Here is a 23,604-nt window from a genome sequence, read left to right on the forward strand (position 1 = left end):
CATCAGTCCTCGCCGTCTCAAAATCACGAATAATGAGCGATTCCTGTTTGCCTTATATAGTACCATGTGCTATGACAGACAACAAGGCTATGAGTTTGCATTCAAAATTTAAGTTTAAAAAATTGATATCTCCTCCTTTACCTCTTACTTTTTCGTAGTCGGTAAAAAGTAGTAATTTTTCATTGGCGCTCAAGTAATTTTTTCCTTAAAGTTTGAGGAAACAAGCCGTCAAATAACGACAAGAAAAGTTATCTAAGTAATTATATCGTGGAAAACGAATTATGTCGTGGAAAAAGTCGACGAATTATAATGACATGCAATATTACTGAACTAACAAAGATGATAACGCCAAATTTTTACTGCTACATCCACACGTTTGTTATCTACAAACAATATTCACTTGCCGTTGTTTTTCTGGTATTTGTCTCTCAAATTGATGCAAATATGTCGCTCCGTCTGTTCTATCGAACTGTCCACTTGTCCCAGACAAGTATGAATTTGTTTTCCGCTATTTGACGTACAAACACGTATCGAGTATCTTTATTCAGGTCACAGTGTTATGACGAATACGAGTACATACCGAGATCTCAGCTGAGTCGATCTCTAAGTGGCTTGTGTGGAGTATTGGAGAACACTTAGGGCCTTCCCTCATTTATCCGTGCATAAACTGGAGTAATTGGAAAATAAATTTAGCCCTTGGTCGAGGTTTTAGTCCAATTAGCGATATACGCAGAATGAATCATTTCTGATATAATCCGATCACTCATCAATTCAAGTGACAATAACATTTTGTTTTAGGTATATTGTGTTACACAAGTAGCATTAAGGCTGCAATTTAAATACTAGTATATAAACTACCTATATGTTATTGTTTGGAAAGTAATAGGGAGTGTCTCTTGATTTAGGAGTACCTCAAAGAAGAAGGTTACCTTACCTTAATTTCAAGAACAAAATCAATCTCTTAAATAGAAGTGATCACTTAGATAAACCGTTCGATGGATTTTAACACACGAGTGTCGTCCGATTCGTCTAAATTGTGGGAGTGAACTAAGTTATACTTTAAAGTTGTCGGTTTCTTTTTTTTCATTTTTTTAATACTTGCTAGTTATCCCGATAGCATACAAATACATCAAGGAAAACCCATAAAGACATTATTTTATTTTATGCCGATGTAACTTTTAAGTTTATTTATTTTATTAAGTTTATTTATTATTTATTTAGTTCAAGAAATCACCAGGTGAATCCCGTACACATTATTATTATTAAATCCTAGCATTGATTTACTAAAAGATGATTTTGCCTACAGTTCATCTAGTTCAATGCGGCGCATTAACGGGCTAGCATTACTATTACATGATCTTCCATTTAACACTTCAGCGTGTTTACCGTGTTTGAAGGATTCCTGGCTTACCCTCTAACTGTGTATTTACTGCTTTAATACAAGAGTTCCAAGAAAAATATTATAGTCTATGGTATTTTAAAATGATCGCTATAACTACGCGTATAAATAAATATATTTTATACGAAATATCACAAAAGAATGAAGTATTCTATTTAAGGTAATATTTATCTTCCACCCGCTTAACATTTGATAAATAGAATCAAATATTTTGTAACTGATATCGTGCATATTGGTCCTAGGAGATTAAGCATTGAACTAGGTATAAAAACATTTTTATGACTTATCTTAAGCATAACCAATTATGATTGCTTGATGATGCATTATGATTTTGTGGCGGCCTATTTGCAACTTCTTTACATTATTTTTACCATGTTATAAAAAAGTAAAGGTTATGTTTATAAATCGACTAACTACTAGCAACTATGATTAATAGCATGCGCTATTTTTCCAAAACAATTGTGACGTTTCCGTTATCTTGACTGTGTGTGGCCGGCCTAATCCGTAGATTAAGGGCGACCACAGATAAGATTTTCACATGTAGGTAACTAAACTGAACGACAATTTTCTAGCCAACTAGAATCATGTTTTATCATACATTTTTGATAGATAGAGAGGGTATGAAAACAATTATATAACAAGATAATTAAAATAGAGTGAATATTAGTAAGGAATTATGAATAATTAATGATAACGTTAATTAACGATGTGTACTAAATATTGAATGATTATATATGTCTTTCTTCTTTACTTTTGGAACATGGTACAAAGCTGTTCGTCTTATTTCTGCCCTTAAAGGGAAGAAACACGGTTTAATATACATATGTAGTTTTATTTGGTATTAGAATTGTAATTGACCACAATAAGACCTGTTATAGGGGTTGATAATAGAAATCACAGTGATGATCACTCAAATGCAGGTGGTATACAGGGTGAATTTTTAAAACGGGCCTTCAGGGCCAAATCCGAAACTATAAGGATTAGCGAAAAATGCTGAAAGGAGTTACGAGGCCGATTTTGATAAAAACTAAAACTGCATCATTACTTTTTTAAAATAACTTTTTCCCTAGCTGGGAATCGAACGAGTTCATTTTGAAAAAAAATTACACCTCTATATTATTCCACTATCTGATAGTGTTGCTTATAAGGATCAAAATCTGGAAAGTAATGATAAATGACAAACTAAAGGAAAAGCCTCAATTTTAAGAAAATACATATTTTTTCATATTAATTTGGCCCGTTTTAAAAATTCACCCTGTATGCTCATTTTTTCCTTACATTACATAAATAGGATTTTTTTAGTTAAAAAGTTACCCAGTATTGTTCTGTTTGTTCGGAAGTGGAAGTCTTATATCTTTATTATTTCCAGTTCCTCTGAATACGGGGAATTCAATCAACTGTGTTTTTGTAGATCACAAACAAAAATAGCAGGGGTTTGCATAATGTTATTAGAGTTGTTCAAGACTTAGAAATTTTGAATAGATATTACTTCCTGGATTGTGTTTTGTAGTAACTGTAACGACAGTGAGTGACTAGCTACCAACGAGACTAGCTCAAAATAGCGCAGGGGTAGAAGTCATATGCATTGATCACAATGTTTATACGAGTATATTACAATCGATATAACGGCGACTCGTGTCATAAATTTCTTCTTATAATCTGTAGAGGCCTAGAACTTTGCACTAACACCACGCACTCACAGTCTTATGAATTCTTAGGTATCATTTAGGCTCTATAACTTGCATTCGAATACTATACAATAGCTATCTTTCGTAGATATCTCATGCGTGACTATCCAAAAGATTAAGAGATTTTTCGTCTGGAATCTTCAAATCTCTAAGCTTTTGATATCTTCACCTCGCGATATTTATAGGCTATTGTTACACACTATCAGTTCAAGTGGCGTGAAAATTTCCGATACAGTTGCGTTGGATAGTTTCGGGTTCGGTACGTAATCATCCGTGAATGCGTTCGGGTCGAGATAAGCCAAGACCGAACAGTGACCTCCGGATAGACGCGATAATACGAACCTACAACATTGAAATGAAAACCGGGAAATTGGTACCGCACGATTTGGTACCGAACTGGCGTATTATGTGTTGAAAGGGAAATGGATTCTTTTTCCCCGACCGCAGAGAGTAATGTTTTCGGGTGTGGTGAGGAGTAGAGTCGTATAGTCTATAAGTTAGTGTTAGAATAATATTAAGCAGTTACAATATAGACATCGTTCAATCTACACACCTTTTCAATCCAAGAGCCTACGTACACTACACGGGCCAATGGGCGTATGTAAATATAGGTATAAGGATATGTCTCATTCTTATCACGCCCTACAGCCTGAAGGTTTTGACGGATTTTAATTAAATGAGGTGTCGTTCGATTCATTAAATTAATATTGCTAATCAGTTGAGTTTTTGGTTTTAATATTAATAACTAGTTTCCTTTCAAATTACCTTTCTGTCCTCTTTTTAAAATGTATTAGGGAAAGAGATGTTTATGACGCAAAAGTACATAAAACGTAAAAAATATTACGTGATTCGTGAAATATTATTTTTTAATGTCAATAGCCTGCCTCTGCTTCTAAGAAAAAGCGGCGCAAGATATATATTCAAAGATGAAAAATGTATAACCAATTTCATATAACTCTTTACATAAATAATCTTGGTTAAATTGGTATATAGTTTCAACGTTGATGTTAAAAAACATAACTCTAAAATTTTCAAAACACTGACATATAGTTGCCGAGTCACTATTTGATTTTAGTTGTATTTGTCGACTGTATTTTAAAAAAATATTTTTATATTAAAAAAATTAACACCTGCCACAAATTTTAAACATACTTGTCAAAGTAAACATTACAATTAGGCATTAAGTTTGAACTTTGTAACATATTCCTATTAGAAGTTGATTTTTTCTTAAGTAGGGTCGAGAATTATCTGCAACTTTTCCTTTCATACAACTAACAACATCCGTAATAAAACCGTATAATTAGATACAAATAAATTTACCTTGCAATTGTAAAAGTGATTGGTATATAATTGATTTATATTATGTTACAGTTTGCAACATTGTTCATTATTATTAATAAGTATTTGTTCAGTAAATCAGATGAAGAGCAATGTGCATTTATTAGCGTAACATATTATTATTATATTGAGAAAGAAATTATATATTTAAATAAATAAAATACTCAGTCATATATATACGACTTTAATATTAAATGCTTCTAACAGTTGCGGTCACTTGTATGTATAAAGTTTCAACTTTATTACTTTCATTGAGATAGAAGTACCTAATTTACGAACAAAGATTATAAAAAAATGTCTATAAATATGTATTATCATAATTGATTTCATTTGCATGTAGAAATATAACCGTTAATTTTAAGTATGACCTGTTTTGACGCGTTAATGATTATGTGTCAAGTTTATTTGAGCCGAAAATATTTCCTAATGAATATTTCGAAATATGGCTTTCGGTTGAGCGCTGATGCTCAGTTTGATTAGGGAATTTATGATATTGTAGTTTGGTCAATGAATGCGTTGTAAATAACTTCACATCATTATTTTTATATAATTTGGTGTTATCTTAATTAATTCCAGAAATATTTGAAATATTCTAGAAGGAATTAACTTATCTTTATAAGCATTACACAATTATTATAACAATACGATAAAAATTGGAATATTTCACATAACTCGTACCATTACGTGTAATGACGACATACGTATAATGTAGAAGTAGTTTGTAAACAAAATCGCATTGTTTTATTTCCAAATTCAAAAATCTACATCAACCAGAATTTTTACTTTGATAAACTAAAATGATTGCATGCGTATTCCATTCCATTAAAAAAAAATCTAAGTCACTTGTTCTAACATTCGTCTAGTACGCGTCCCTGCTTACTCACTGCCTAAGTAAATATCTTACAAGAGTGAGTTAAAAAGTAAAATCTCGCTGCTTTCAAAAAGTTCGCGTGAAATGCAATATGGCTGTAGTGACCACGACGCGGTAGTGTATGCTTTCCCACCTGAACATGACACCGCCTTCACAGTTATGAAAGGCCGTACCACATGTGAAGAACGAATAGCTAAAACGACTCACAACGCTATAAAATAGAAGTTAAATTTAAACGAGAGCAGCCAACTTGAACCCCCGGCCTGACGGATTACCTGAGCACGGCTGACCCATTAAAACGATCGATTGTTTCCTTATTGTAGTGCTTTGAGCTTGCTTGCGTTGAAGGTCTTAGAAAATTTGTCATTTTACAATTTTTTATTAACTTTATTATTTAAGAAATCGTATTAAGTAACTGTGGGGCGTAATTGAAACGCAAACTTTCAGTCTTCAATGTTGTAGCAAAAATGAAATTCCACAAATTTATTATTATTATTGTTTATTATTATACTATGCATGATTGGCTTAATAATGCGCAAGCGTTGCTGTGACTACGTAATCTGACTATAATACTTGACTTTCTTGTGTCAAAGGCGCGTGTTATACTTTTAGGCAAATAGCATCATTCGCTCTTGCGGTAGACGTAGGAGACAACATCAAGCGTGTATCAAGAAAATCAAATAAAACATGTAAAGAAGTAGAGAATGAGCGTGCAGTCCACCTAATGATAAGATGCCTCTGCCGCCCATAGACATCTGGAATCAAACCCCGATAAGATTGCTAATCTTACGTAGGAATCTTCCTACGTAAGATTAGCAACAGATCCATTATTATTTCGGGGAACTAAGACGCAACGTCTCGGATAAGTATATCTTCCTTGCCACACCTTTCAAATCAGAACACGGCAGCTCTTAACAGACAGAAATAGGTGTAGCGCTGGTGCCTCCCGAGTGGAACAGAGAGTTCTACCACCTTCAAAACTATTCTATACATTTCATCATATATCATAATAAAGGGCTATTTCCTGAAGCTCCTTTAGGGTTAACGAGTTAATTTAGCAAAATCGTGAAGTTCAGGGCTCAGTTCATGGGTTCATAGAGATAGCGTTGATCAATATCAACGTAATGAGGAGTTAGCCACAACAGGCGCCATTAAAATCCACGTCGTAAAGGAATAAGGAACCCAATTTAATCTATTCAACACATACTTGTCAGAAGTGCTAGTGGCTGACTTAGATGAAGTAACAAAATAAACGCCTAATGCAAATCCTAATTTTTAAATCATGTGTTTAAAATTGTAATGTGGTGACAATCGGCGTAATATCTGTGCAAATGTAGTTGTCATTTGTTTTTGTGATAATTATCTGTGTACTGTATTGTTAATAAGAAGGTTCTTTTTAACATAAATATAAGTTATGGTATCAAATTACTTGTGTTGCGTTGTTTATTTCATGTTTTCTTTGTTCAAACAATGCATATTTCGATTTATCAAATACGAAATGATCAAGTGTGAAAATGGTTGACTTTTAGGCGTTTATTTTGTTACTTCATCTTCGGAAGCTGTAGACCACACACATAGCAAAAAAGATTTTTGATGTAATTTGTATGCACTTGATGCATCTTAACGGTATTCTTGGCAAATTAATATTAAGAAGGTTGGTTATTATTAACACAATATTATAACAGTTACATTGTTTTGTTGATTTCTTTATAATCACTGCGCTTAAGCAAAATATTGATTGGAATTTGCCTTTTCTCCACAATTGGAGAAGAGCTGAAGCTACCACGTTGCTGGATTTGTAGAGGAAAGCCACTCTCATTCTTCGAAGTTGTACGAGTATTAGTAAATTAATTATCAAATGCGTTAATGGATGAATTATCGTGACCTACACAACTAAGAATACTTTATATAAAAAAAATATTAAATGCGTTTTTTCGCATTAGGCCCACCTGGTGGCTCATGGCTTAAATCTTGAGGTCTCCCCTGAAAATTTAGGCCATGCCTGATGCCCTCGTACCCATTGGGACAAAAGGTAAACAAAAGAGCAACGTAATTTAGTGGTCTAAGGTCTAACGTTTCGGATGTTCTTAAACTAATAAAGCCATCGATAAACTTTAACGACGGGCATCCAATAATTTACTTAGATTTAATAAATAATTTAGCAGATAATTAAATTTATAAGTATCATTACGCATGTGCTCTGCCATCATCGCTATTTCTTAATATGTAGACCGTTTGATTGACACTAAATGATATGTAACGATAATATACGGCCCTCTAATGACATAGTTTCGTTATTATAACTTACTAGGAATCTGTTAGTAGAAATTTACGCGTTATGTTGACATTTAGTTGCACTATAATCTACGACTATTACTAAGACACTAATTTATTAATAAACTCTGACTTATGTCGGTGTTTCACAGACGATAGCAATGTTATCTGGAAGTCAATTAGCATGTCCATCTATCACAGGGCAAGGTATCATTTATACTGCTATGAGAACCAATTTCTCCAATATTATCACAGAGCTTTGATTATTGCGCTTGGTGGAGACCGTTTTATGAAATATGTTTTGTATACGTAATAAATTAATTAGACATAGATTTTAAGTAACATTTTTAAGTAGTAGTAGGAATAGCAAACGTTCGACAGGAGTATCTGACGACAATCATTGACGTCATATCTGACGTCATCAAAGATCAATCGTCATCACTGTTGCGTGGCGAATCCGCACGGTTAATTTCGCGAATACGTACGCTGAGGTTATAAACTACAGCTCATTCATTTCAAACTGGTACAGGTCTCTCCTTGCAACTTCACCTGGATTCTGATATATTAGCCATGTTTAATTGACTCCATCTCGAAGGACCTATATTAAGACATGTATAAGAACATAATCCAGAATAGAAACATTATTTTTATATCTATTTGACCAGGAATCAAATAACATCCAATACGCTTGCTTTGATTTAAAGGTTGCGGTAAGGACTTACGGGATATTCCATCTTAGGTAGACCTTAAGTAAGAGTCTAAACCTATTTCGGGTTTATTACATAGGGTGCAATGGCTGGTTACTATACGGGGGTTTTGAATACTCGTTTGCTTCTTAATAAAGACAAAGTCGCGTGTCCTCTTCTATTAGCTAATATTGTATGTTCTTCCAGGTGGTGATCTGCGGTGCGGTGCCATCGATGGTCCGGTCGGTCCGCCTCTACAGCCAGTGCTCACACATGTACGTCAACGTATTCCCAAACGGCACCGTCATGGCCCGCTCCGATGGAAACGACCAACGTAAGTGTTTACGTTTGTTTTATTAGGTTTACTACTGATCACTAATCGAATCACTAAACAGAAATCAAAATTAATACTAGAAGTTATTCTAGACAGTATTGAACCCGGTACTCGAAACTGCCCGATTATTTTCATTCTGAGATTGGACTACAGGTGGGATAGCTTCATCATGGTGGCTTGAATAAGAGGTAGCAAACTTCTTTGAGAGAGTTGAGCTGATACCAACAAAGGCAATATAATTATATAGAGTTCTTGTTCGTTTTGGTTCGTCATAAGACTTGGTTGTCCATTTCTATGTTTTAAAATATGTTGTTGGTAACTAATTCCACGCGTTTCTTTCATAAACTATGAAGATGACCATTTTTGTTGTAAATTTATTAATTTACCCTAATTCCGCGCAGGCGCCGCCCATGTGCGGAATTTTGAGTGGTAGAAAGCGATGATCGTTTCAGTGAAGTTCTTGCTTCTTCTTTTTTATGATAAAACTTGGTTGCCCATTTCATTAAATACACATTCTTATACATTTTTGTTACAAAATGTAACTTAATACGACGCAGGCGCCGCCCATGTATGGAATTTTGAGTGGTTGATACCGATGATCGTTTCAGTGGAGTTCTTGCTTCTTCTGTTTTATGATAAAACTTGGTTGTCCATTTCATTAAATACACATTCTTATACATTTTTGTTACAAAATGTAACCTAATTCGACGCAGACGCCGCCCATGTACGGAATTTTGAGTGGTTGATACCGATGATCGGTTAAGTGATGTGATTTAGGTTGCTACGTCGGTTATCGCACGATGCGTAATCAAGAAGACTGCAATCGCTAGTAATAAAGTACGTAATTCGCGAAGGCCATTGGCTTAAAGAATTGGGTCGAATGATTACTTTCATTAATTTCTAAAATGAAATTTCCGCTCCGATAACTTTTTAATGGGGCATTGGGAATTAGTAGAGCTCGAACACGTGTCAAGGATCAGGATTTTTTCAATTTATTTGGTTTTTATACGTATATAAAATATGTAACTTTGTGAAACCTTATAAGTGTCTAAATTAAATACACTATGTTTTTTAATCGGTTTCGAAAAACGAGGTTCTGTATTAGACCGCTACATATGTTTGTCCGCGATTTTCTCAAAAAATACTTATTGTATAAGTGTACGTACCTTTAACGACTTGGCACCTTATATACCTATCGTTCTATAGTTAATTAAAAAAGAAAACACAAAACCTACTCAAATACATCGACAAACCGGCTTCATATTTGTTTTCCACAAGGAGCTACTTAGTCAAACGCGATTATAAAGAGAGTTGAAAGCAGGAATGCGTTCGCCAGTACTCGGGCCTCGTAATCGTATTGGCGGGTGCTAGACGTGAGAAACTATAGGAATATGTCAATACTTGAAGGGTCAGTGACCAGTGTGCAACAGGTAAGCGTATGCAATATAGTAACGGCATGGTCACAGCGATACGAGCTGCACTGAGTGGGTCGCGTGAAATATGAAATTGTCCCCCAAGGACGGTTTTTACGACGTTTTCCTTGTATTTGGACTTAAAGTGGACCGGAATGGATTTTGGCAGGGATTTATATGATAATGCAGCCTTTATCTCGAGTATACGGTCAGATTTTGTTCAGGTCTCTACGTCAATTCAATCGCACACCAATTTAAAAGAAAAAAAAATGTAATACTCATCCACCGATTATCGTTTTATTTATATTATAAAAGCAAGAAACACGTATAAACAAACTATTATTAAGTCACAAAACGGTCTGCTAGACTATCCTATATGACAGATGTGCAATTGCAGAATCGTAGCAGGAATACAAGTCTGAATACAGCTTTACAACACTACGAGTACCTTTTTTTTTCTTTTCGAGGGGGAAACCTTCAAAAGGTACCCGACGACGTGGGAGCGACGTCGGGTTATGTTAGATTTTTACCGCACTAAAACCCCCCCGGTGGCCGTCCTCGGCGCTTGTTGGAGAACTCCGGGATCTCCAACGGAACACAACCGGAGTCCTCCAAGCGCGATGCCCGAATCGGGCTCTGCCCTAGGGGAGCGTTCGCTCCTCCCGCAACATCTGGTGATTACGACGATATGCGACCACACATACCGCCGTCCTTCCCGGGGTAGCATACTGGACGGTTCGAGCTCCCACTCTTGCCGCCCGCAACCCCGGAAGCCCCCTTTTAGTCGCCTCTTACGACAGGCAGTGGATACCATAGCCCTATTCTAGTCCCGGAACTACAGGGACAGAGTACCTAGTAGATCTTTGGGCAAAATATTTGACCATATAGCATCGTTCCAGAAACTTTACTCATCATAAGAGATTATTATACGAAATATGAAACTGGAGCTGCGCGTGGATATTCATTATTTAAGTTATTGTTACCTAACAGTTATTTGAGCTTTTGGGTAAAACCCATCATACACTATTAGTGCGTGTAACTATAAATAATTAATCGACGAATACTCATTAGGTTTTGCGAGGGGAACAAAACTCATCACTAACTTTTTGTCTTCAAAGTTGACTACGCCTAGAATATGTAAGTTTCGCAAATGCTGACGTTACTGACGATGTTTGTGTTCTGGTTTGAATGATCCTTTGAATTTATATGAATGCCGCAGTAACGTAGATGACGTACAATGAGGTATAACTTAGACCTGTAGTAACGTATCTGTTATTGGCTTTAGGTAATACTTTTCTACTACTTGGTTAGTAAATTCAAGGATGAATTACTTTTCTCTATTGGTAACAACTGGAATCTACGGTGGTATCCTTCGAAGCACGATAGCACTTCAAAAACCACTAGCAGGTTATAATAGATTATGATATAAGCCCTACATACGTTGAGAAGAGACCCGTGCTCAATAGAGAGACAGTAATTGCTTGGCGACGGATGGTCATCTACGGCTTCCATTCCATAAAAAGACAGAGTTACGCAGGATGTATCCACTGTCTCGAGTTTGAATTGGCGAAAGCATTTAGAGTGTCCACGTATATGTAATATGTGTCCGTCTAGTTACTCAATGTTTGCTGTAAGGCAACTATTTAGCAGTCACCTGTTCAAATAAAAAGTACTTTCACCTTTCTTCATTTTGCTCTGCCAGCGCATTGTGGTTTGCACAAAAATTATCGCAGGCGCTTTACGACCAGTGGTCGAGGCTAAGGATTTTTTATTAAAAATAAGTTAAGGAATGTGCACATTGTCCTTTGAATGTGAGTAATCCTTTCCAAAAATATGCAAAGGTGTGTGATAAATGATGATCACAAGGTCCGCAGGCGCCAGTCTGCTACCCATGTTGTTTTATTAATTCTACGTCGACAGATTTCGAACTTTATTCACGGGTGACTTGATGCATATTTGTAATATTCTGTAGGTGCACTACAAAATGCATCGTAAGATTATTATAAAGTTCATATTACGTGACACAGGCATGCCTGACCTAATAAATACTGACACTGGTTTTCCATCAACAAATATTTGACTCAACATTATAAAACAATAAACACATTGCATAGTTTCGAATATATTTTGATTATACAAAGATTTCATTAGTCACTCAATTTTTTAGCGAAACAAGTAGGTATTTAACAGTACTCATTTAAAGAAATTCCACGTCTTTATTGCATCAGACTGATATGAAAACGCCAATTATGACGAAAATAGTACTTACTATGTAATAGAATACTACTTTCTGAGTGCTATGATTATATTTACTGATATGTGAAAAACAAAACTGGTTGGAAATATTTCAATAATATAGAAATCGCTCAAACTTTTAGGTCTTTAAAAATATTTTCATATTTATTATGTTTGATACACATGCATAACACCAATTAACGCGTGAAACGAAATTAATATAAATGTTTGTTTTACGCCCACATCATCCGAAAGAAAGCCATTATTATAATGTGAACAATAATCGCGTGAGAATAAACATTGTTGTCAATAAAAAAAAATAATCACTTGACCCGTGTTACTGCGTGTTAGTTGTGAGGCAATAAAAGAAACTCGAGCCAATATTAAATTTAACGATTTAATATTGCATCGCCAGTTAAAAATGATCTCCTTAAACCGTCTGTGTTAGTGGGAATACTAATGAAACGGAGCTCTTGTTTCTTTTGTCGTGTAATAGCTCCTCCGACGCATTGCACCGCCTACCGCCGAATATCGCGTAAAATATGTGACGCTTTTTAATTAAAATTAGATCTGAACGAGCTGATAAAGAAATTCAATAATTCAAGTAGACTTAGAAACAACTGGTCGGCCAACGGGTGTGTTTGAAGTCGCCGATGCCTCAAGGCAAATGTAACTACTCGTAGTAAATACTTTTGATACTTGGAATGGACAAGTACTACATGTGTTTTGACTGTACTACTTATTAATTTCAGTTATGTTTTATATCAAAAAATATTTTTCAGTGATTGAAACTAAATTGAACATTGAAACTAATTGAAGGCGATACGTTCTAATTAGGCTAGGTTTTTTTTATATTTACGGTTGGTGCAGATGTAATGGATTGCATTTACCACTTAACATCAGGTGAAGTGTATACCTGATTGTGTCCTTTGTTATAAAAATAAATCAGAATCTTATAAGTGCCGATACTAATGAATTTTCTTATCCTTTTATTCTTTTGTTAAGCTTATCGAGTGCTTTTTTGCGGCAATTCATCGAAAGAGGGTGGACGGGACGCAAATTATACGAAATCAATCGACGTAGGCGGTACGGCGCCTTCCCAAATTAAGTTGTTATAGTTTAAAAATATAATAATAAAATACCCATAAGGCCCTCCGTTTCGCAAAAAAACATACCACACGCACGCACCCCCATTATTGTCCTATAATCTAATAATAATTAAATGACGTAATTTGAGCGCTCGGGAAAATAACAGGCTGGCGTAAAATCGATTCGGTTTTCGACTTCCACGAAAACGTTTCGATCATGCCTGTCAAACTTCAAATTGCTATCGAATTAAGTTCTTAAAGTTGTATTGACTACTTTGTGAATAGGCGTTTTGTAAAGGTGTTGAGTTTTTTTGATGTAGGTACCTATGAATCCTACACCCTATATAGGTTAAAATGAGAACTAATTACGTTCGTAATTATGATTTAGACCAAAGGCTGTGGCAATTATTTTAAATGAGCTGAAAATATTTTTAAACGAATTTAATTATAGTTTGACAAAATAACTTACAATTTATTCAAAATACACATATTATCTAATGAATCTAGTTATTTGTATGGTCGATTAAAGTCGTATTATCGTTTATTTGTAGGTTAAAATAGCAATGGATGCAAAAAATAAATGCGTTCGTTTAGTGCTTACGATTTGTTTACCTTTAACAGCTAACTAACTTTGAATGAATACGCGATTTAGTTATTTCAATAAATACGTGTTTGGTTAGCAAATTGCTTGCTATGGGTGATTTGCAGAACATGTCATTATTCTTTGAAATCATCAAGAGTTTCCTAGATTTTTTGACAATGAGGTTACGAGGAAAATGTTATCTTTATCCGCATTCGATTATTCGCAAACTATGTTTTTTATAATGCATTCTTTCGTAGAGCAAGGTTGCAGTGCGGAAATAGATTTGGCTTTAACCCTATACTTGACATTGTGCACTTAAATGCACATTAGAATCAGATTTTTTTTTTCGGATAATGCGACATCGAATCTTACTAATAATAACTGAAAGCGAATTAGCAAACGTTTCTTTATGTTTGAAAATTAAATGAATATCTGTCTCGTTCACACATTGTAAATGGTAAACAAAATAGCGAGCCGTCATTCAGCGCCTGCGCAACGCTCTCTAAGAATCTTATTTTATCTGAATGAAATTAAGTTATATGTACGAAATTTATATAACCTTACTTTCTGCAAGCTTTATGCAATGTTTTGGTGATATTTTTTTGAGATATAATGTTTTGAATATATAGTAATTCATGACTTTTGTTATGTGTGCATTAAAATGCACACTGCCAACGACATACAATATTACTGTTTGTCAATATTGTGTCCTTAAATGCACACTGCCAACTTTGCTACTATATACTAAGGTTCTGCACACAAGGTAGGGGGTTGGGTGAACAAAGTTCAGACAGAGTTTTTTTTTTATAATTCATGACTGAAATTAATATTTCCCCGTTTCCACTAAATTGCCAGTCCTTAGCTTGCAATATTTTTTTCAGATGACTGGAGGCCGAAATATTCTAGCTTTGGTGTCTAATTTGCGTAATTAAATCGGATGTAGAATCCAGCAAATCCCTAGAAAGATGAATTCCAGATGTCTAGGTCTCATAAAGACGTCCCTGAACTCAAGTCCTGTCCAATCAATAGCGTCTTCTGTCAAAAATGTAAACATCTCCAATAATGATGATTCCAGAACATCTGCAATATCAATCCCAGATAAGACCAAATTCCCACTTGAGGTCGGCTATAGATGCGCCACTAGCCCTGAAGACTAAGCTGGAATGCCTCAGAAAAGTATATCTTCTTACCACATCCTTCAAACAAGTGGAATAAAGTCCAATCATATGCTCAAATTTAATACAACATTCTAACGGAAACATGGATGCAGGTCTAAACAGACAAGTCGCTTTATAGAGTACAAATGTGATAAGCCATTGTTAGTATTGTCCTCACAGATCCTGGACATCTTCTTTTGTAATTCCTGGTTGCTGTTTCGTCATGGGAACAGCGGTAAACAAAAATTATTGCCACTCAAAAAGTTTCGAGTCGCTTTATGTGGGAACTGTGTTTTTTTGGGAGGAGGTCTTCTAATCTCTCAACTCAACTAAAATATCTCAAAACTTGTTGACATGTCATAACTTCCGAGACTTTTATCTTTAGTATTTTCAAAATGTATGATATTTTTTATATTTTTTAATTATTTCTTAGTTTAGTGAGTACTTGGCGGTGTGCATTTAAAGACACATATTTTTTTTCTCGTGAACCTGGCAGTGTGCACTTAAAGACACATACTATATTCTGAAAACTGAAATTCAGAGATTTTTTATTTTATTTTTCCTAATATCCTTATAACCCAATTAACGCAGGGAAGTAGCAAAAGTATAATTTTTTTAGGATAAAATTCTCTGCCAAGTATAGGGTTAACTTAATGATACTATGATAGTAATTTGTACAGTTATTAAATAATATTTTTTATTATAAAAAAAAAATTATTAACTTTTTATAAACGATTTAATACTTATTTTTTATTTTGTGGCTGTTTCCGCGGAGTGCCGTGTGCTATTTAATTTCTGAAAATCGTAACGCTACATATAACTATGTTTGACTCACCTCTTCAAACCAGGTCGTAACCACGTTAACACTGCTAATATATATCCAAAAACGATGTAGCGGTGGCGCCACGGTGGATATTTTTTACTAGGCTATAAATAAAAAGGTTAACTTTTAAGGTTTTATATTTTTAAACTGTTCGTATTGGAGTGCAGATTTACTATTTTATTACTAACCTATTTTATAATAGATTGTGCGTCGGTGAAATTTAAATTTACAAAACGAAGCTTATAAATCGTAGAGCACATAAATGCCAAATATTGAAACCAATTTTATTTCTCGACCATTTGCTCTTCGGAATGAATACATTTATTCTTATCGGTCTATAAAACAGACAGCTTATCAACAACATGATTGCCTTATTAGAACAACACGCGTTAACAATCACTTGGGTGGTCCGCTCTCAGGGTGTTTTCAATGTAATGTCGCGAATAAAAAATATGACGCCGATGTTTAGCAAACATCGTGCATTGTAATAAAACTGTGGAATCCGGTTATTTTGAAACGGATAAATATTTATACAGGCACCTTTATTCGGTACGACCTAGCGATGGAATTTTTGGTGCCAATTTTATTTTTGTATTTAATCAAAAATAGTTTGGTTTTACGTCTAAATGGTCTCATTTTTGTTAGTGTAAATGAAAAGTTTTCCATAAGTTTGATGGTCAATTAAGTAACGTAAGTAGGTAAGGTAAGGTACTAAAGGTAGTAAATTATGCAAAATAGACGAAATGATGTTTTTAGAACCTTTTTTTAAAATTGAAAGTCGTGCGTATAATCATTTGAAATTTAGTAGTCAATTATTATTCATGTGTGGGTAAAAATGATAAAAGTAATTTTTAGAACGTGGTAGAACTTTTTCGAGGCGTTCCAGCTTAGTCCTCAGGGGTAGCGGCAGTTGCCACTTACCATCAGGTGGACTGCATGCTCGTCTGCTACTCCTATATTATAAAAAATATTATGTAAGGTTTATTACAGATGTACATAGGCGACAGTAGGCATTTAGTATAATGTGTACTGCATGCTCGCTACTTAAGTACTAGTATTATAATAAAATCAACCATATAAATGACTTAACTCATCGTGTTCTACTTAATTGGGACGTGCAGACGAAAACGGTGTTCAAATAATATAAACATACCTAACATTTACAGGTTATCTCACATTAACTAAAACGGATGTTGAGGAGATCACGTCCTTAGGATTAACTTCCTTATAGGCTGTAAGTTGTACAAGCACCGTGTAATAATTACGTATCTTAAGATATTGATGTATTTACAATTGGTAGCAACCTATATAATACTTAAGTCTTTAATACATGAACTTCTTTATTGTACTGTTAATTTAAGCATAACTATTTTTAAATATAAACGCCTTCTAACAGTTGCTACAATGGATTATCCGTATTTATCTTCAAATTACATTACGCTCCAATTATGTTAAAACTCAAAACCACGCTAAAATCACATTAGGAAAACCATTAATCCTGATGATCCTGATGAGGAGAATGGGACAAAATGATTGAAATCGTGTATTGTCAACGGTTTTTGATAAGTGTTCAAAATTTTGAATTAACCTGACTGGCCAAATTGGGTAAAAATCTAGTTAAAAGATTCCGTTACATACCCAGATACATACATACAGTAGAAACTAATATAAGGTAAACAGTGTGGTAAAAATGCTATATATTGTATTATACTATTAATAGTACGGTGTGTTACACACGTGTAGGTAATATAGTTGAGTTGAATAGATCTTATGCAATATAAAATATAAATTTATTGTTTTCTGGAAGTATATCTGTGTTGTCAATACAAAGGTAATTAATGACATAAGTGTGATGTTACTAAATTAACTTACGCGATTACGACTTTCTGTCATCTATTCAATTATAGTTGATTGCGAGTCATTGTTCCTTTACAACTTGAAGTATATTTCTATGTACTAAATTAAGTAGTGCCGTGGTATCGACGATTTACTTTACAATACTTAGATTAGTAAAATACATAGATAGATCACTCCTAACAAGAAAGTGTAACCAGTTTTGAGAATTGAAATTGTTTGTAAATAAAGTTTCCCCACGTCCCCGTGCTAAAATGACCCTTAAATGTTTGAAACACTTATTTACTTATTACGTCAATTATAATATTTTCTATTTGTCAAGAATCCAAAAAATAACTGACAAATCAGCCCTTTGTGGCTTCATCAAATTTCAAGACGGTGATGTATCTGTCTATTTTACTTATCAAAGTTGCAATATAATTACGTATATAGAAGTTATTGTAACATGCTTTGAACTAGTCACGTCTGTAATCACGACGACACAATGTTAGCGACGTAGTTATACGACTCTTTAACTACTCTGAACTTATTGAACATATATTTATTAAATAATTAATATTCATTCATTTTCAAAGACCCCTCTTCTTAGTTGTGAACATGGTAGAACCCCCTGTGGTTCAACTCTGGCATCACCACTGCCACACCAAATTCTGCTTAATAACAGTGTTAAACGCTGCCGTGGCTTAATGGGTGTGGTAAGAGAAACATGTGTTTCTGAAATATTCTAGCTTAGTCCTCAGGGGTAGTGGGGCATCTGTGGCCAAACTCATGTTGGAATCTAATATTTTCTAGAGTTGATTATATTTGTCCATACTCCACGTACTGGTACTCCATATAAAAAAGTTACATCTATTTACAAGCTTCTTTTTTATAAATTCTCATTATATGATAAAATGTCTAACCCAGGGAGTGCAAGAATCTAGATTCATGCAACCACTTAATTTGCTTGTAAAATACAAAATATCAAATACACGATCGAGTCGCAAACGAAACCAGCTGAAAAAAAATGGTATACGTAATCTCAACGTTATCTTTGTGATGTTCGCGCTCAGTTATCAAAATAATATACGTTTGACCCGATTTTGATAGTTGACAATTGCTTACTCAATCATATCGGGTGATAACACTGTTACTGTGGACATAACCCCTCGTACATGAACCATACGATTGATTTTCTAATGATTTTTTTATACAAAAAAATATTTTGATTTGACACAGTTTGGATACGTCATGTGAATTTCACCTACTCTCGTTATGTCTAGATTTTTACTGGGAAAGTACCTAAATGATACAGAAATTTTTGATGAGATATCAAGTTTGGACTGCTCTGATAAGGCGACTTTCCTTAGATAATATCGCAATCAAGAAAATTCTACCTGATAGCAACAAGGGCGCTGGTGGTATGTTTAAATACATAAAAGGAGCGATTATTAATATTATCTACTAACTCATAATATTACCTAAATATATAATTTACTGTAGGAAAATAAATAAATACGAAACTTGGCCGGAAAATTATGAAATTTTGTTATCACGTGTGTAATATTGTGTTTCAAATTGGCATCACACGCTACACAGTGTACACGTTTGACCAACCGTAGCTACTCGTACTTTTGGACGCTTATTGCAATAACTGCGCGTGAAAAACGCGATGCAGTATCTATGCAAAGCTAGCTGCTAGGACCTAAACTGTTTCTCCAGTTGTGTTCCGTTGGAGACCCCGGAGTTCTCCACCAAACGCTGAGGACGGCCACCGGGGGGGTTTTAGTGCGGTGAAAATCCCACATAACCCGGCGTCACTCCCATGGCGTCGGGTACCTTTTAAAGGTTTCCCCCCTCGTCAACAAAAAAAAAACAAAATTACTCCTTAAGGCTGCTTCGTTATAAGGTAGGAAGTTACAAAGTTTTTAGATGACGCACGTCATTTTAACATTTTACCGTTCGTTCAACACTGAAATTTCGAAATAAAACAGATGAAACACAGGAAAAATATTTGACATTTCGATTGGACCAAAATGACTCAACTAACCAACATTTTCTAAGAAACATTTCCAAAGAACCGTGGTCTTTTCCAATAATATGGAATATATTTGCATAAAGCGATATGCTCAGATAGTGGAAGCGAATCATGTCCAGTATTAGTGTCAATGCCACATTGTTTGTGGTCACGTATCTAGTCGCTAGACAGCAATCCGATATTAGTGAGCTAATGCAGCTAGTGATGCGGACTCGAGGTGTGATACCTCGTGGATGTATTTGGAACGAACGGAAACGACTCATGTGGGTTGTTATGTGAATCGCAAACTAAAAATGAAGGGTGGAGTTAGCAAAGTTGCGTAAAGGAATTTTAAAGCGTTCGGGACAAAACAAAGATGTTTTGTGCTGCAGTGTGATAGCTGTATATTTTTCCTCCTTACAACACGTGTTACATTATTTGGGTCTGAGGAAATAGATTTTAGTTTTTATGAGCTTTCGCGATAGCTACTTAGCCTATAAGTTGTAGCAGAAAATATTTCTAATATTAAAACTACTTTTCGTACCAATTCTTTCCGGAAATTCGTAAAAGTCCATAGCTTTGTAGGTAGAAAAGGGCCTACGCTACATTCACACTGCGGTCATCCACGGAGAGTTCACACTACAACTAAGTTCGTCAGTTAAACTGTATCCTAATATACTATATCATAGATTTTCGCCACGTTGTTACTGATAAATGGCATATTGTCAGGGACTTTTCTTAAATTGCTTTAATCACAATAATTATCATCCAGACAAGATTCAATCAATAATTTATCAATCAATATCAAATAAATCACATTATCATCAATACATCGCTTTAATACAGGAAATACTGATTGTCGTGCGGTTTTCCGTCAATGAAAATTCCACAAGATATGGCTTCGAATTTATTTGTGACCTAGCAAAGTCATTCAAAATGTATACATCATAAATACTAAAATATATCAAAACATTGACATTGTTGTATAAAACCAATAAACCTTAATTGTAATAACACTATCGCCCGTTTTTAATAATCAATCTATCCTATGTTTTGCTTATCAAAGATTTACTATTACTTCTTAGTAGTTTTCAATTTCGGTAGATATTTGCATAGATTTCATGAATAACGGGCGTATAAAAATATTTAAACAGATAGTCAGTATTTAACTGCAAAATCAACAGATACTAAACGTCGACTCCAGTACATAATTTCTAGCTATACAGAGCTTAATGCAGCTTACTTCGGAATCGCCAACAACTTGTTCCACGTTAACCAATATACGAGTAATAATTTGCCGCCGCTATCCGTTTTATCTGCTAGCAACTCTATAAGAAAACTACCGTGCTACTAGGATCTGAATAAGTCTAAGCCATAAACATTTATCTGTCCTAAACGTGTACTTTATAGTTAGTTTTAACATAATGTTTATTTAATAATAGTCGTTTTAGAAGTAATAAAGTGAAACTAAGTAAAAGATGCGGTATAAATGACCGTATATTGTACTTATATCATTTTTCATCGTACAAATGATGCAAGTAAAATGACTACGTAAGGAATTATGATAGGGGAAAATATACTATAATAAGAAGAAGCGCTACGAACTTGCCTCACTATGAACTAAAAACGATAAAAATCGTTCTAAAATTAAGCGAGATTATTTCTAACCAATGTATAGTGGTGGAACTTAAGTAAATGTTCCTTGTATATTACATAAGCTTTACAGTGGTGTAAGAAATTATAACATACATGTCTTAAAAAAATAAATATTCCATTATTCGTTTACACTGACGGTGCATAACAAAGTGTTTTTACAAATTAAGTATTTTTTTCTGCAGTCATCTTGAATATATGCCAGATCTCTTATCGCTTCATCTTTTGTGATGGAACAAGGTGACGAATAAAGTGTTATAACCCTGATTTCATTTAAAGACACATAACATTTGTATTCAAAATAAATGTGCACTCTAGCAGCTCTTTTAATGGAATAATTAATGTTCAATTATTTATAATATACACAATTTATTGCTAATGTATGTAGATACATTTATGTAATGGGTAATATTGAATGTTTTTATCATTTGTAATGTACATTTACTAAAAATATAATAGTGATAGACTTTAAGTACAACATTTTTATCAAAATTTGTGTACGCCAAGAAGACGATCTAATCCTAATAAGTTACATGTATGTAACACACGTTATTATTATTCAATCTATCCGAATTAAGCCTATCACGGATCGAAATTCGAGAGTTCCTTTTATGAAGTAATTATCAAATGTCAATTTTTGATAGGCAAAACATTGGATTGATTGGTTCAAGATCGGTTATTGAGAACGGACGTGATATGACGCATTTAATTTACAAGTATTACTTTTTTTTCACGACATTAATAAGTACCCAGAGGAGCTTAGAATACGCAAGTTCATTAAGATCTAGTAGGTCACGGGGTCATTCCGTCCTATTTGTAGAGCTACTGGTAATGTAGAGTTACGCTACGAGTGGCCAGCTTTAATAGTTTAAAAGATGACTCTATTCACGAAACTTTATAGCCCTTTAGTTTTGGGTTCAGCCATTTGAAAAGACGAATACCCTCAAATATGCATGAAACTGGGCAGTATTTTCGAAAACACTTTAAAATGTTGATGGTAGAGATTTTTAATTTTTACAACAATATTTAAAAATAGGATTTTAAATTGTTGATAAGGTTGATAAAAACTATCAACCTTGTTTGATAGAGATTTTTTAGAATATATAAAGGTAGCGAACGAGCATTTAGTTCTATTGATGGTAAGTGGCTACTGTCGCCAATGGTCATCTGTAATCAACCCCAGATAAGATTAGAGTTCTACCTGAGGTCGGCCACAAATGCTTTGCTACCCCTGAGGACTAAGGTCGTCGACAGTAGCAATTTATTTGGGTATCTTAATTAATCTACACTAATATTATAAAGAGGAAAACTTTGTTTGTTTGGTTGTAATGAATAGGCTCAAAACGACTGGACCGATTTTAAAAATTCTTTCACCATTCGAAAGCTACATTATCTACGAGTAACAAAGGCTATATTTTATATGAAATATATTTGATAAATAGATTTGAGGCGGTACAAAGTTTGCCGGGTCAGCTAGTTCTTAATAAGACTGCAGTACCCATTTTACCCCGTTCCCATAAAATGTCCTAAATGTTATTTACACTGGCCAACTAAGCTTGGCCTTACAAATGTGTAAAGCAATTTATAAGGTTTTTCTGCGTCATAAAAACGTAATGGCTTTCATGTTCACGTAAGGTAAAAGCAACTGTAACTTGTGCACGCAACTTTCGTTCTAAGTACATACTAGAGTATCACCCTGACTTCACCTGAATAGCTTCAAAACGACCTTATAAATAAAATGGGATCATTAAATAAACCAGTTCATTTTTTTATAATATTAGAGTAGCAGACGAGCATGCAGTCCGCCTGATGGTAAGTGACTGTTGCCGCCCATGGACTTCTGTAATCAACCCCAGATAGGATTAGATATTCCTACCTGAGGTCGGCCACAGATGCGCCACTACCCCTGAGGACTAAGCTGGAACGCCTCGGAAAAGTATGTATCCCTTACCACACCATTCAAAACGGAACACAGCAGCGCCTAACACTGCTGTTATTAGGCAGAAATAGGTGTAGCGGGGGTGCCGCCGGAGTCGAACCACATAGGGTTCTACCACCTTCAAAAATCTTCATTCATCCTTATCCTTATCCATTTTAAGGACAAAAAGCAAGTGTAAAATAATACGGTTCCATCAGTTGTGATATGAGACATAACTAATTTATAATAAAATCTATCTCGGTACCTCTATTTTTATAAAATTAAATATTTAATT

The 23,604-nt window shown here is 34.5% G+C and overlaps 1 protein-coding gene across 6 annotated transcripts in view; it reads left to right on the forward strand.

The window, feature by feature from the left end:
• The window catches only part of LOC140744825 (fibroblast growth factor 17), a 114,754-nt gene that overhangs the window by 79,536 nt on the left and 11,614 nt on the right, over positions 1-23,604 (forward strand). For all 6 annotated transcript variants that reach the window (XM_073076509.1, XM_073076508.1, XM_073076512.1 and 3 more), the window contains one exon: positions 8,464-8,590. In XM_073076509.1, the coding sequence (XP_072932610.1) occupies positions 8,464-8,590 (127 nt within the window). The remainder of the gene's footprint in view (positions 1-8,463; positions 8,591-23,604) is intronic.

This window comes from Epargyreus clarus, unplaced genomic scaffold, assembly GCF_041222505.1.
Source record: "Epargyreus clarus isolate Ecla_fem2 unplaced genomic scaffold, WU_Ecla_fem_2.2 ptg000009l, whole genome shotgun sequence".
Classification (NCBI taxonomy): domain Eukaryota; kingdom Metazoa; phylum Arthropoda; class Insecta; order Lepidoptera; family Hesperiidae; genus Epargyreus; species Epargyreus clarus.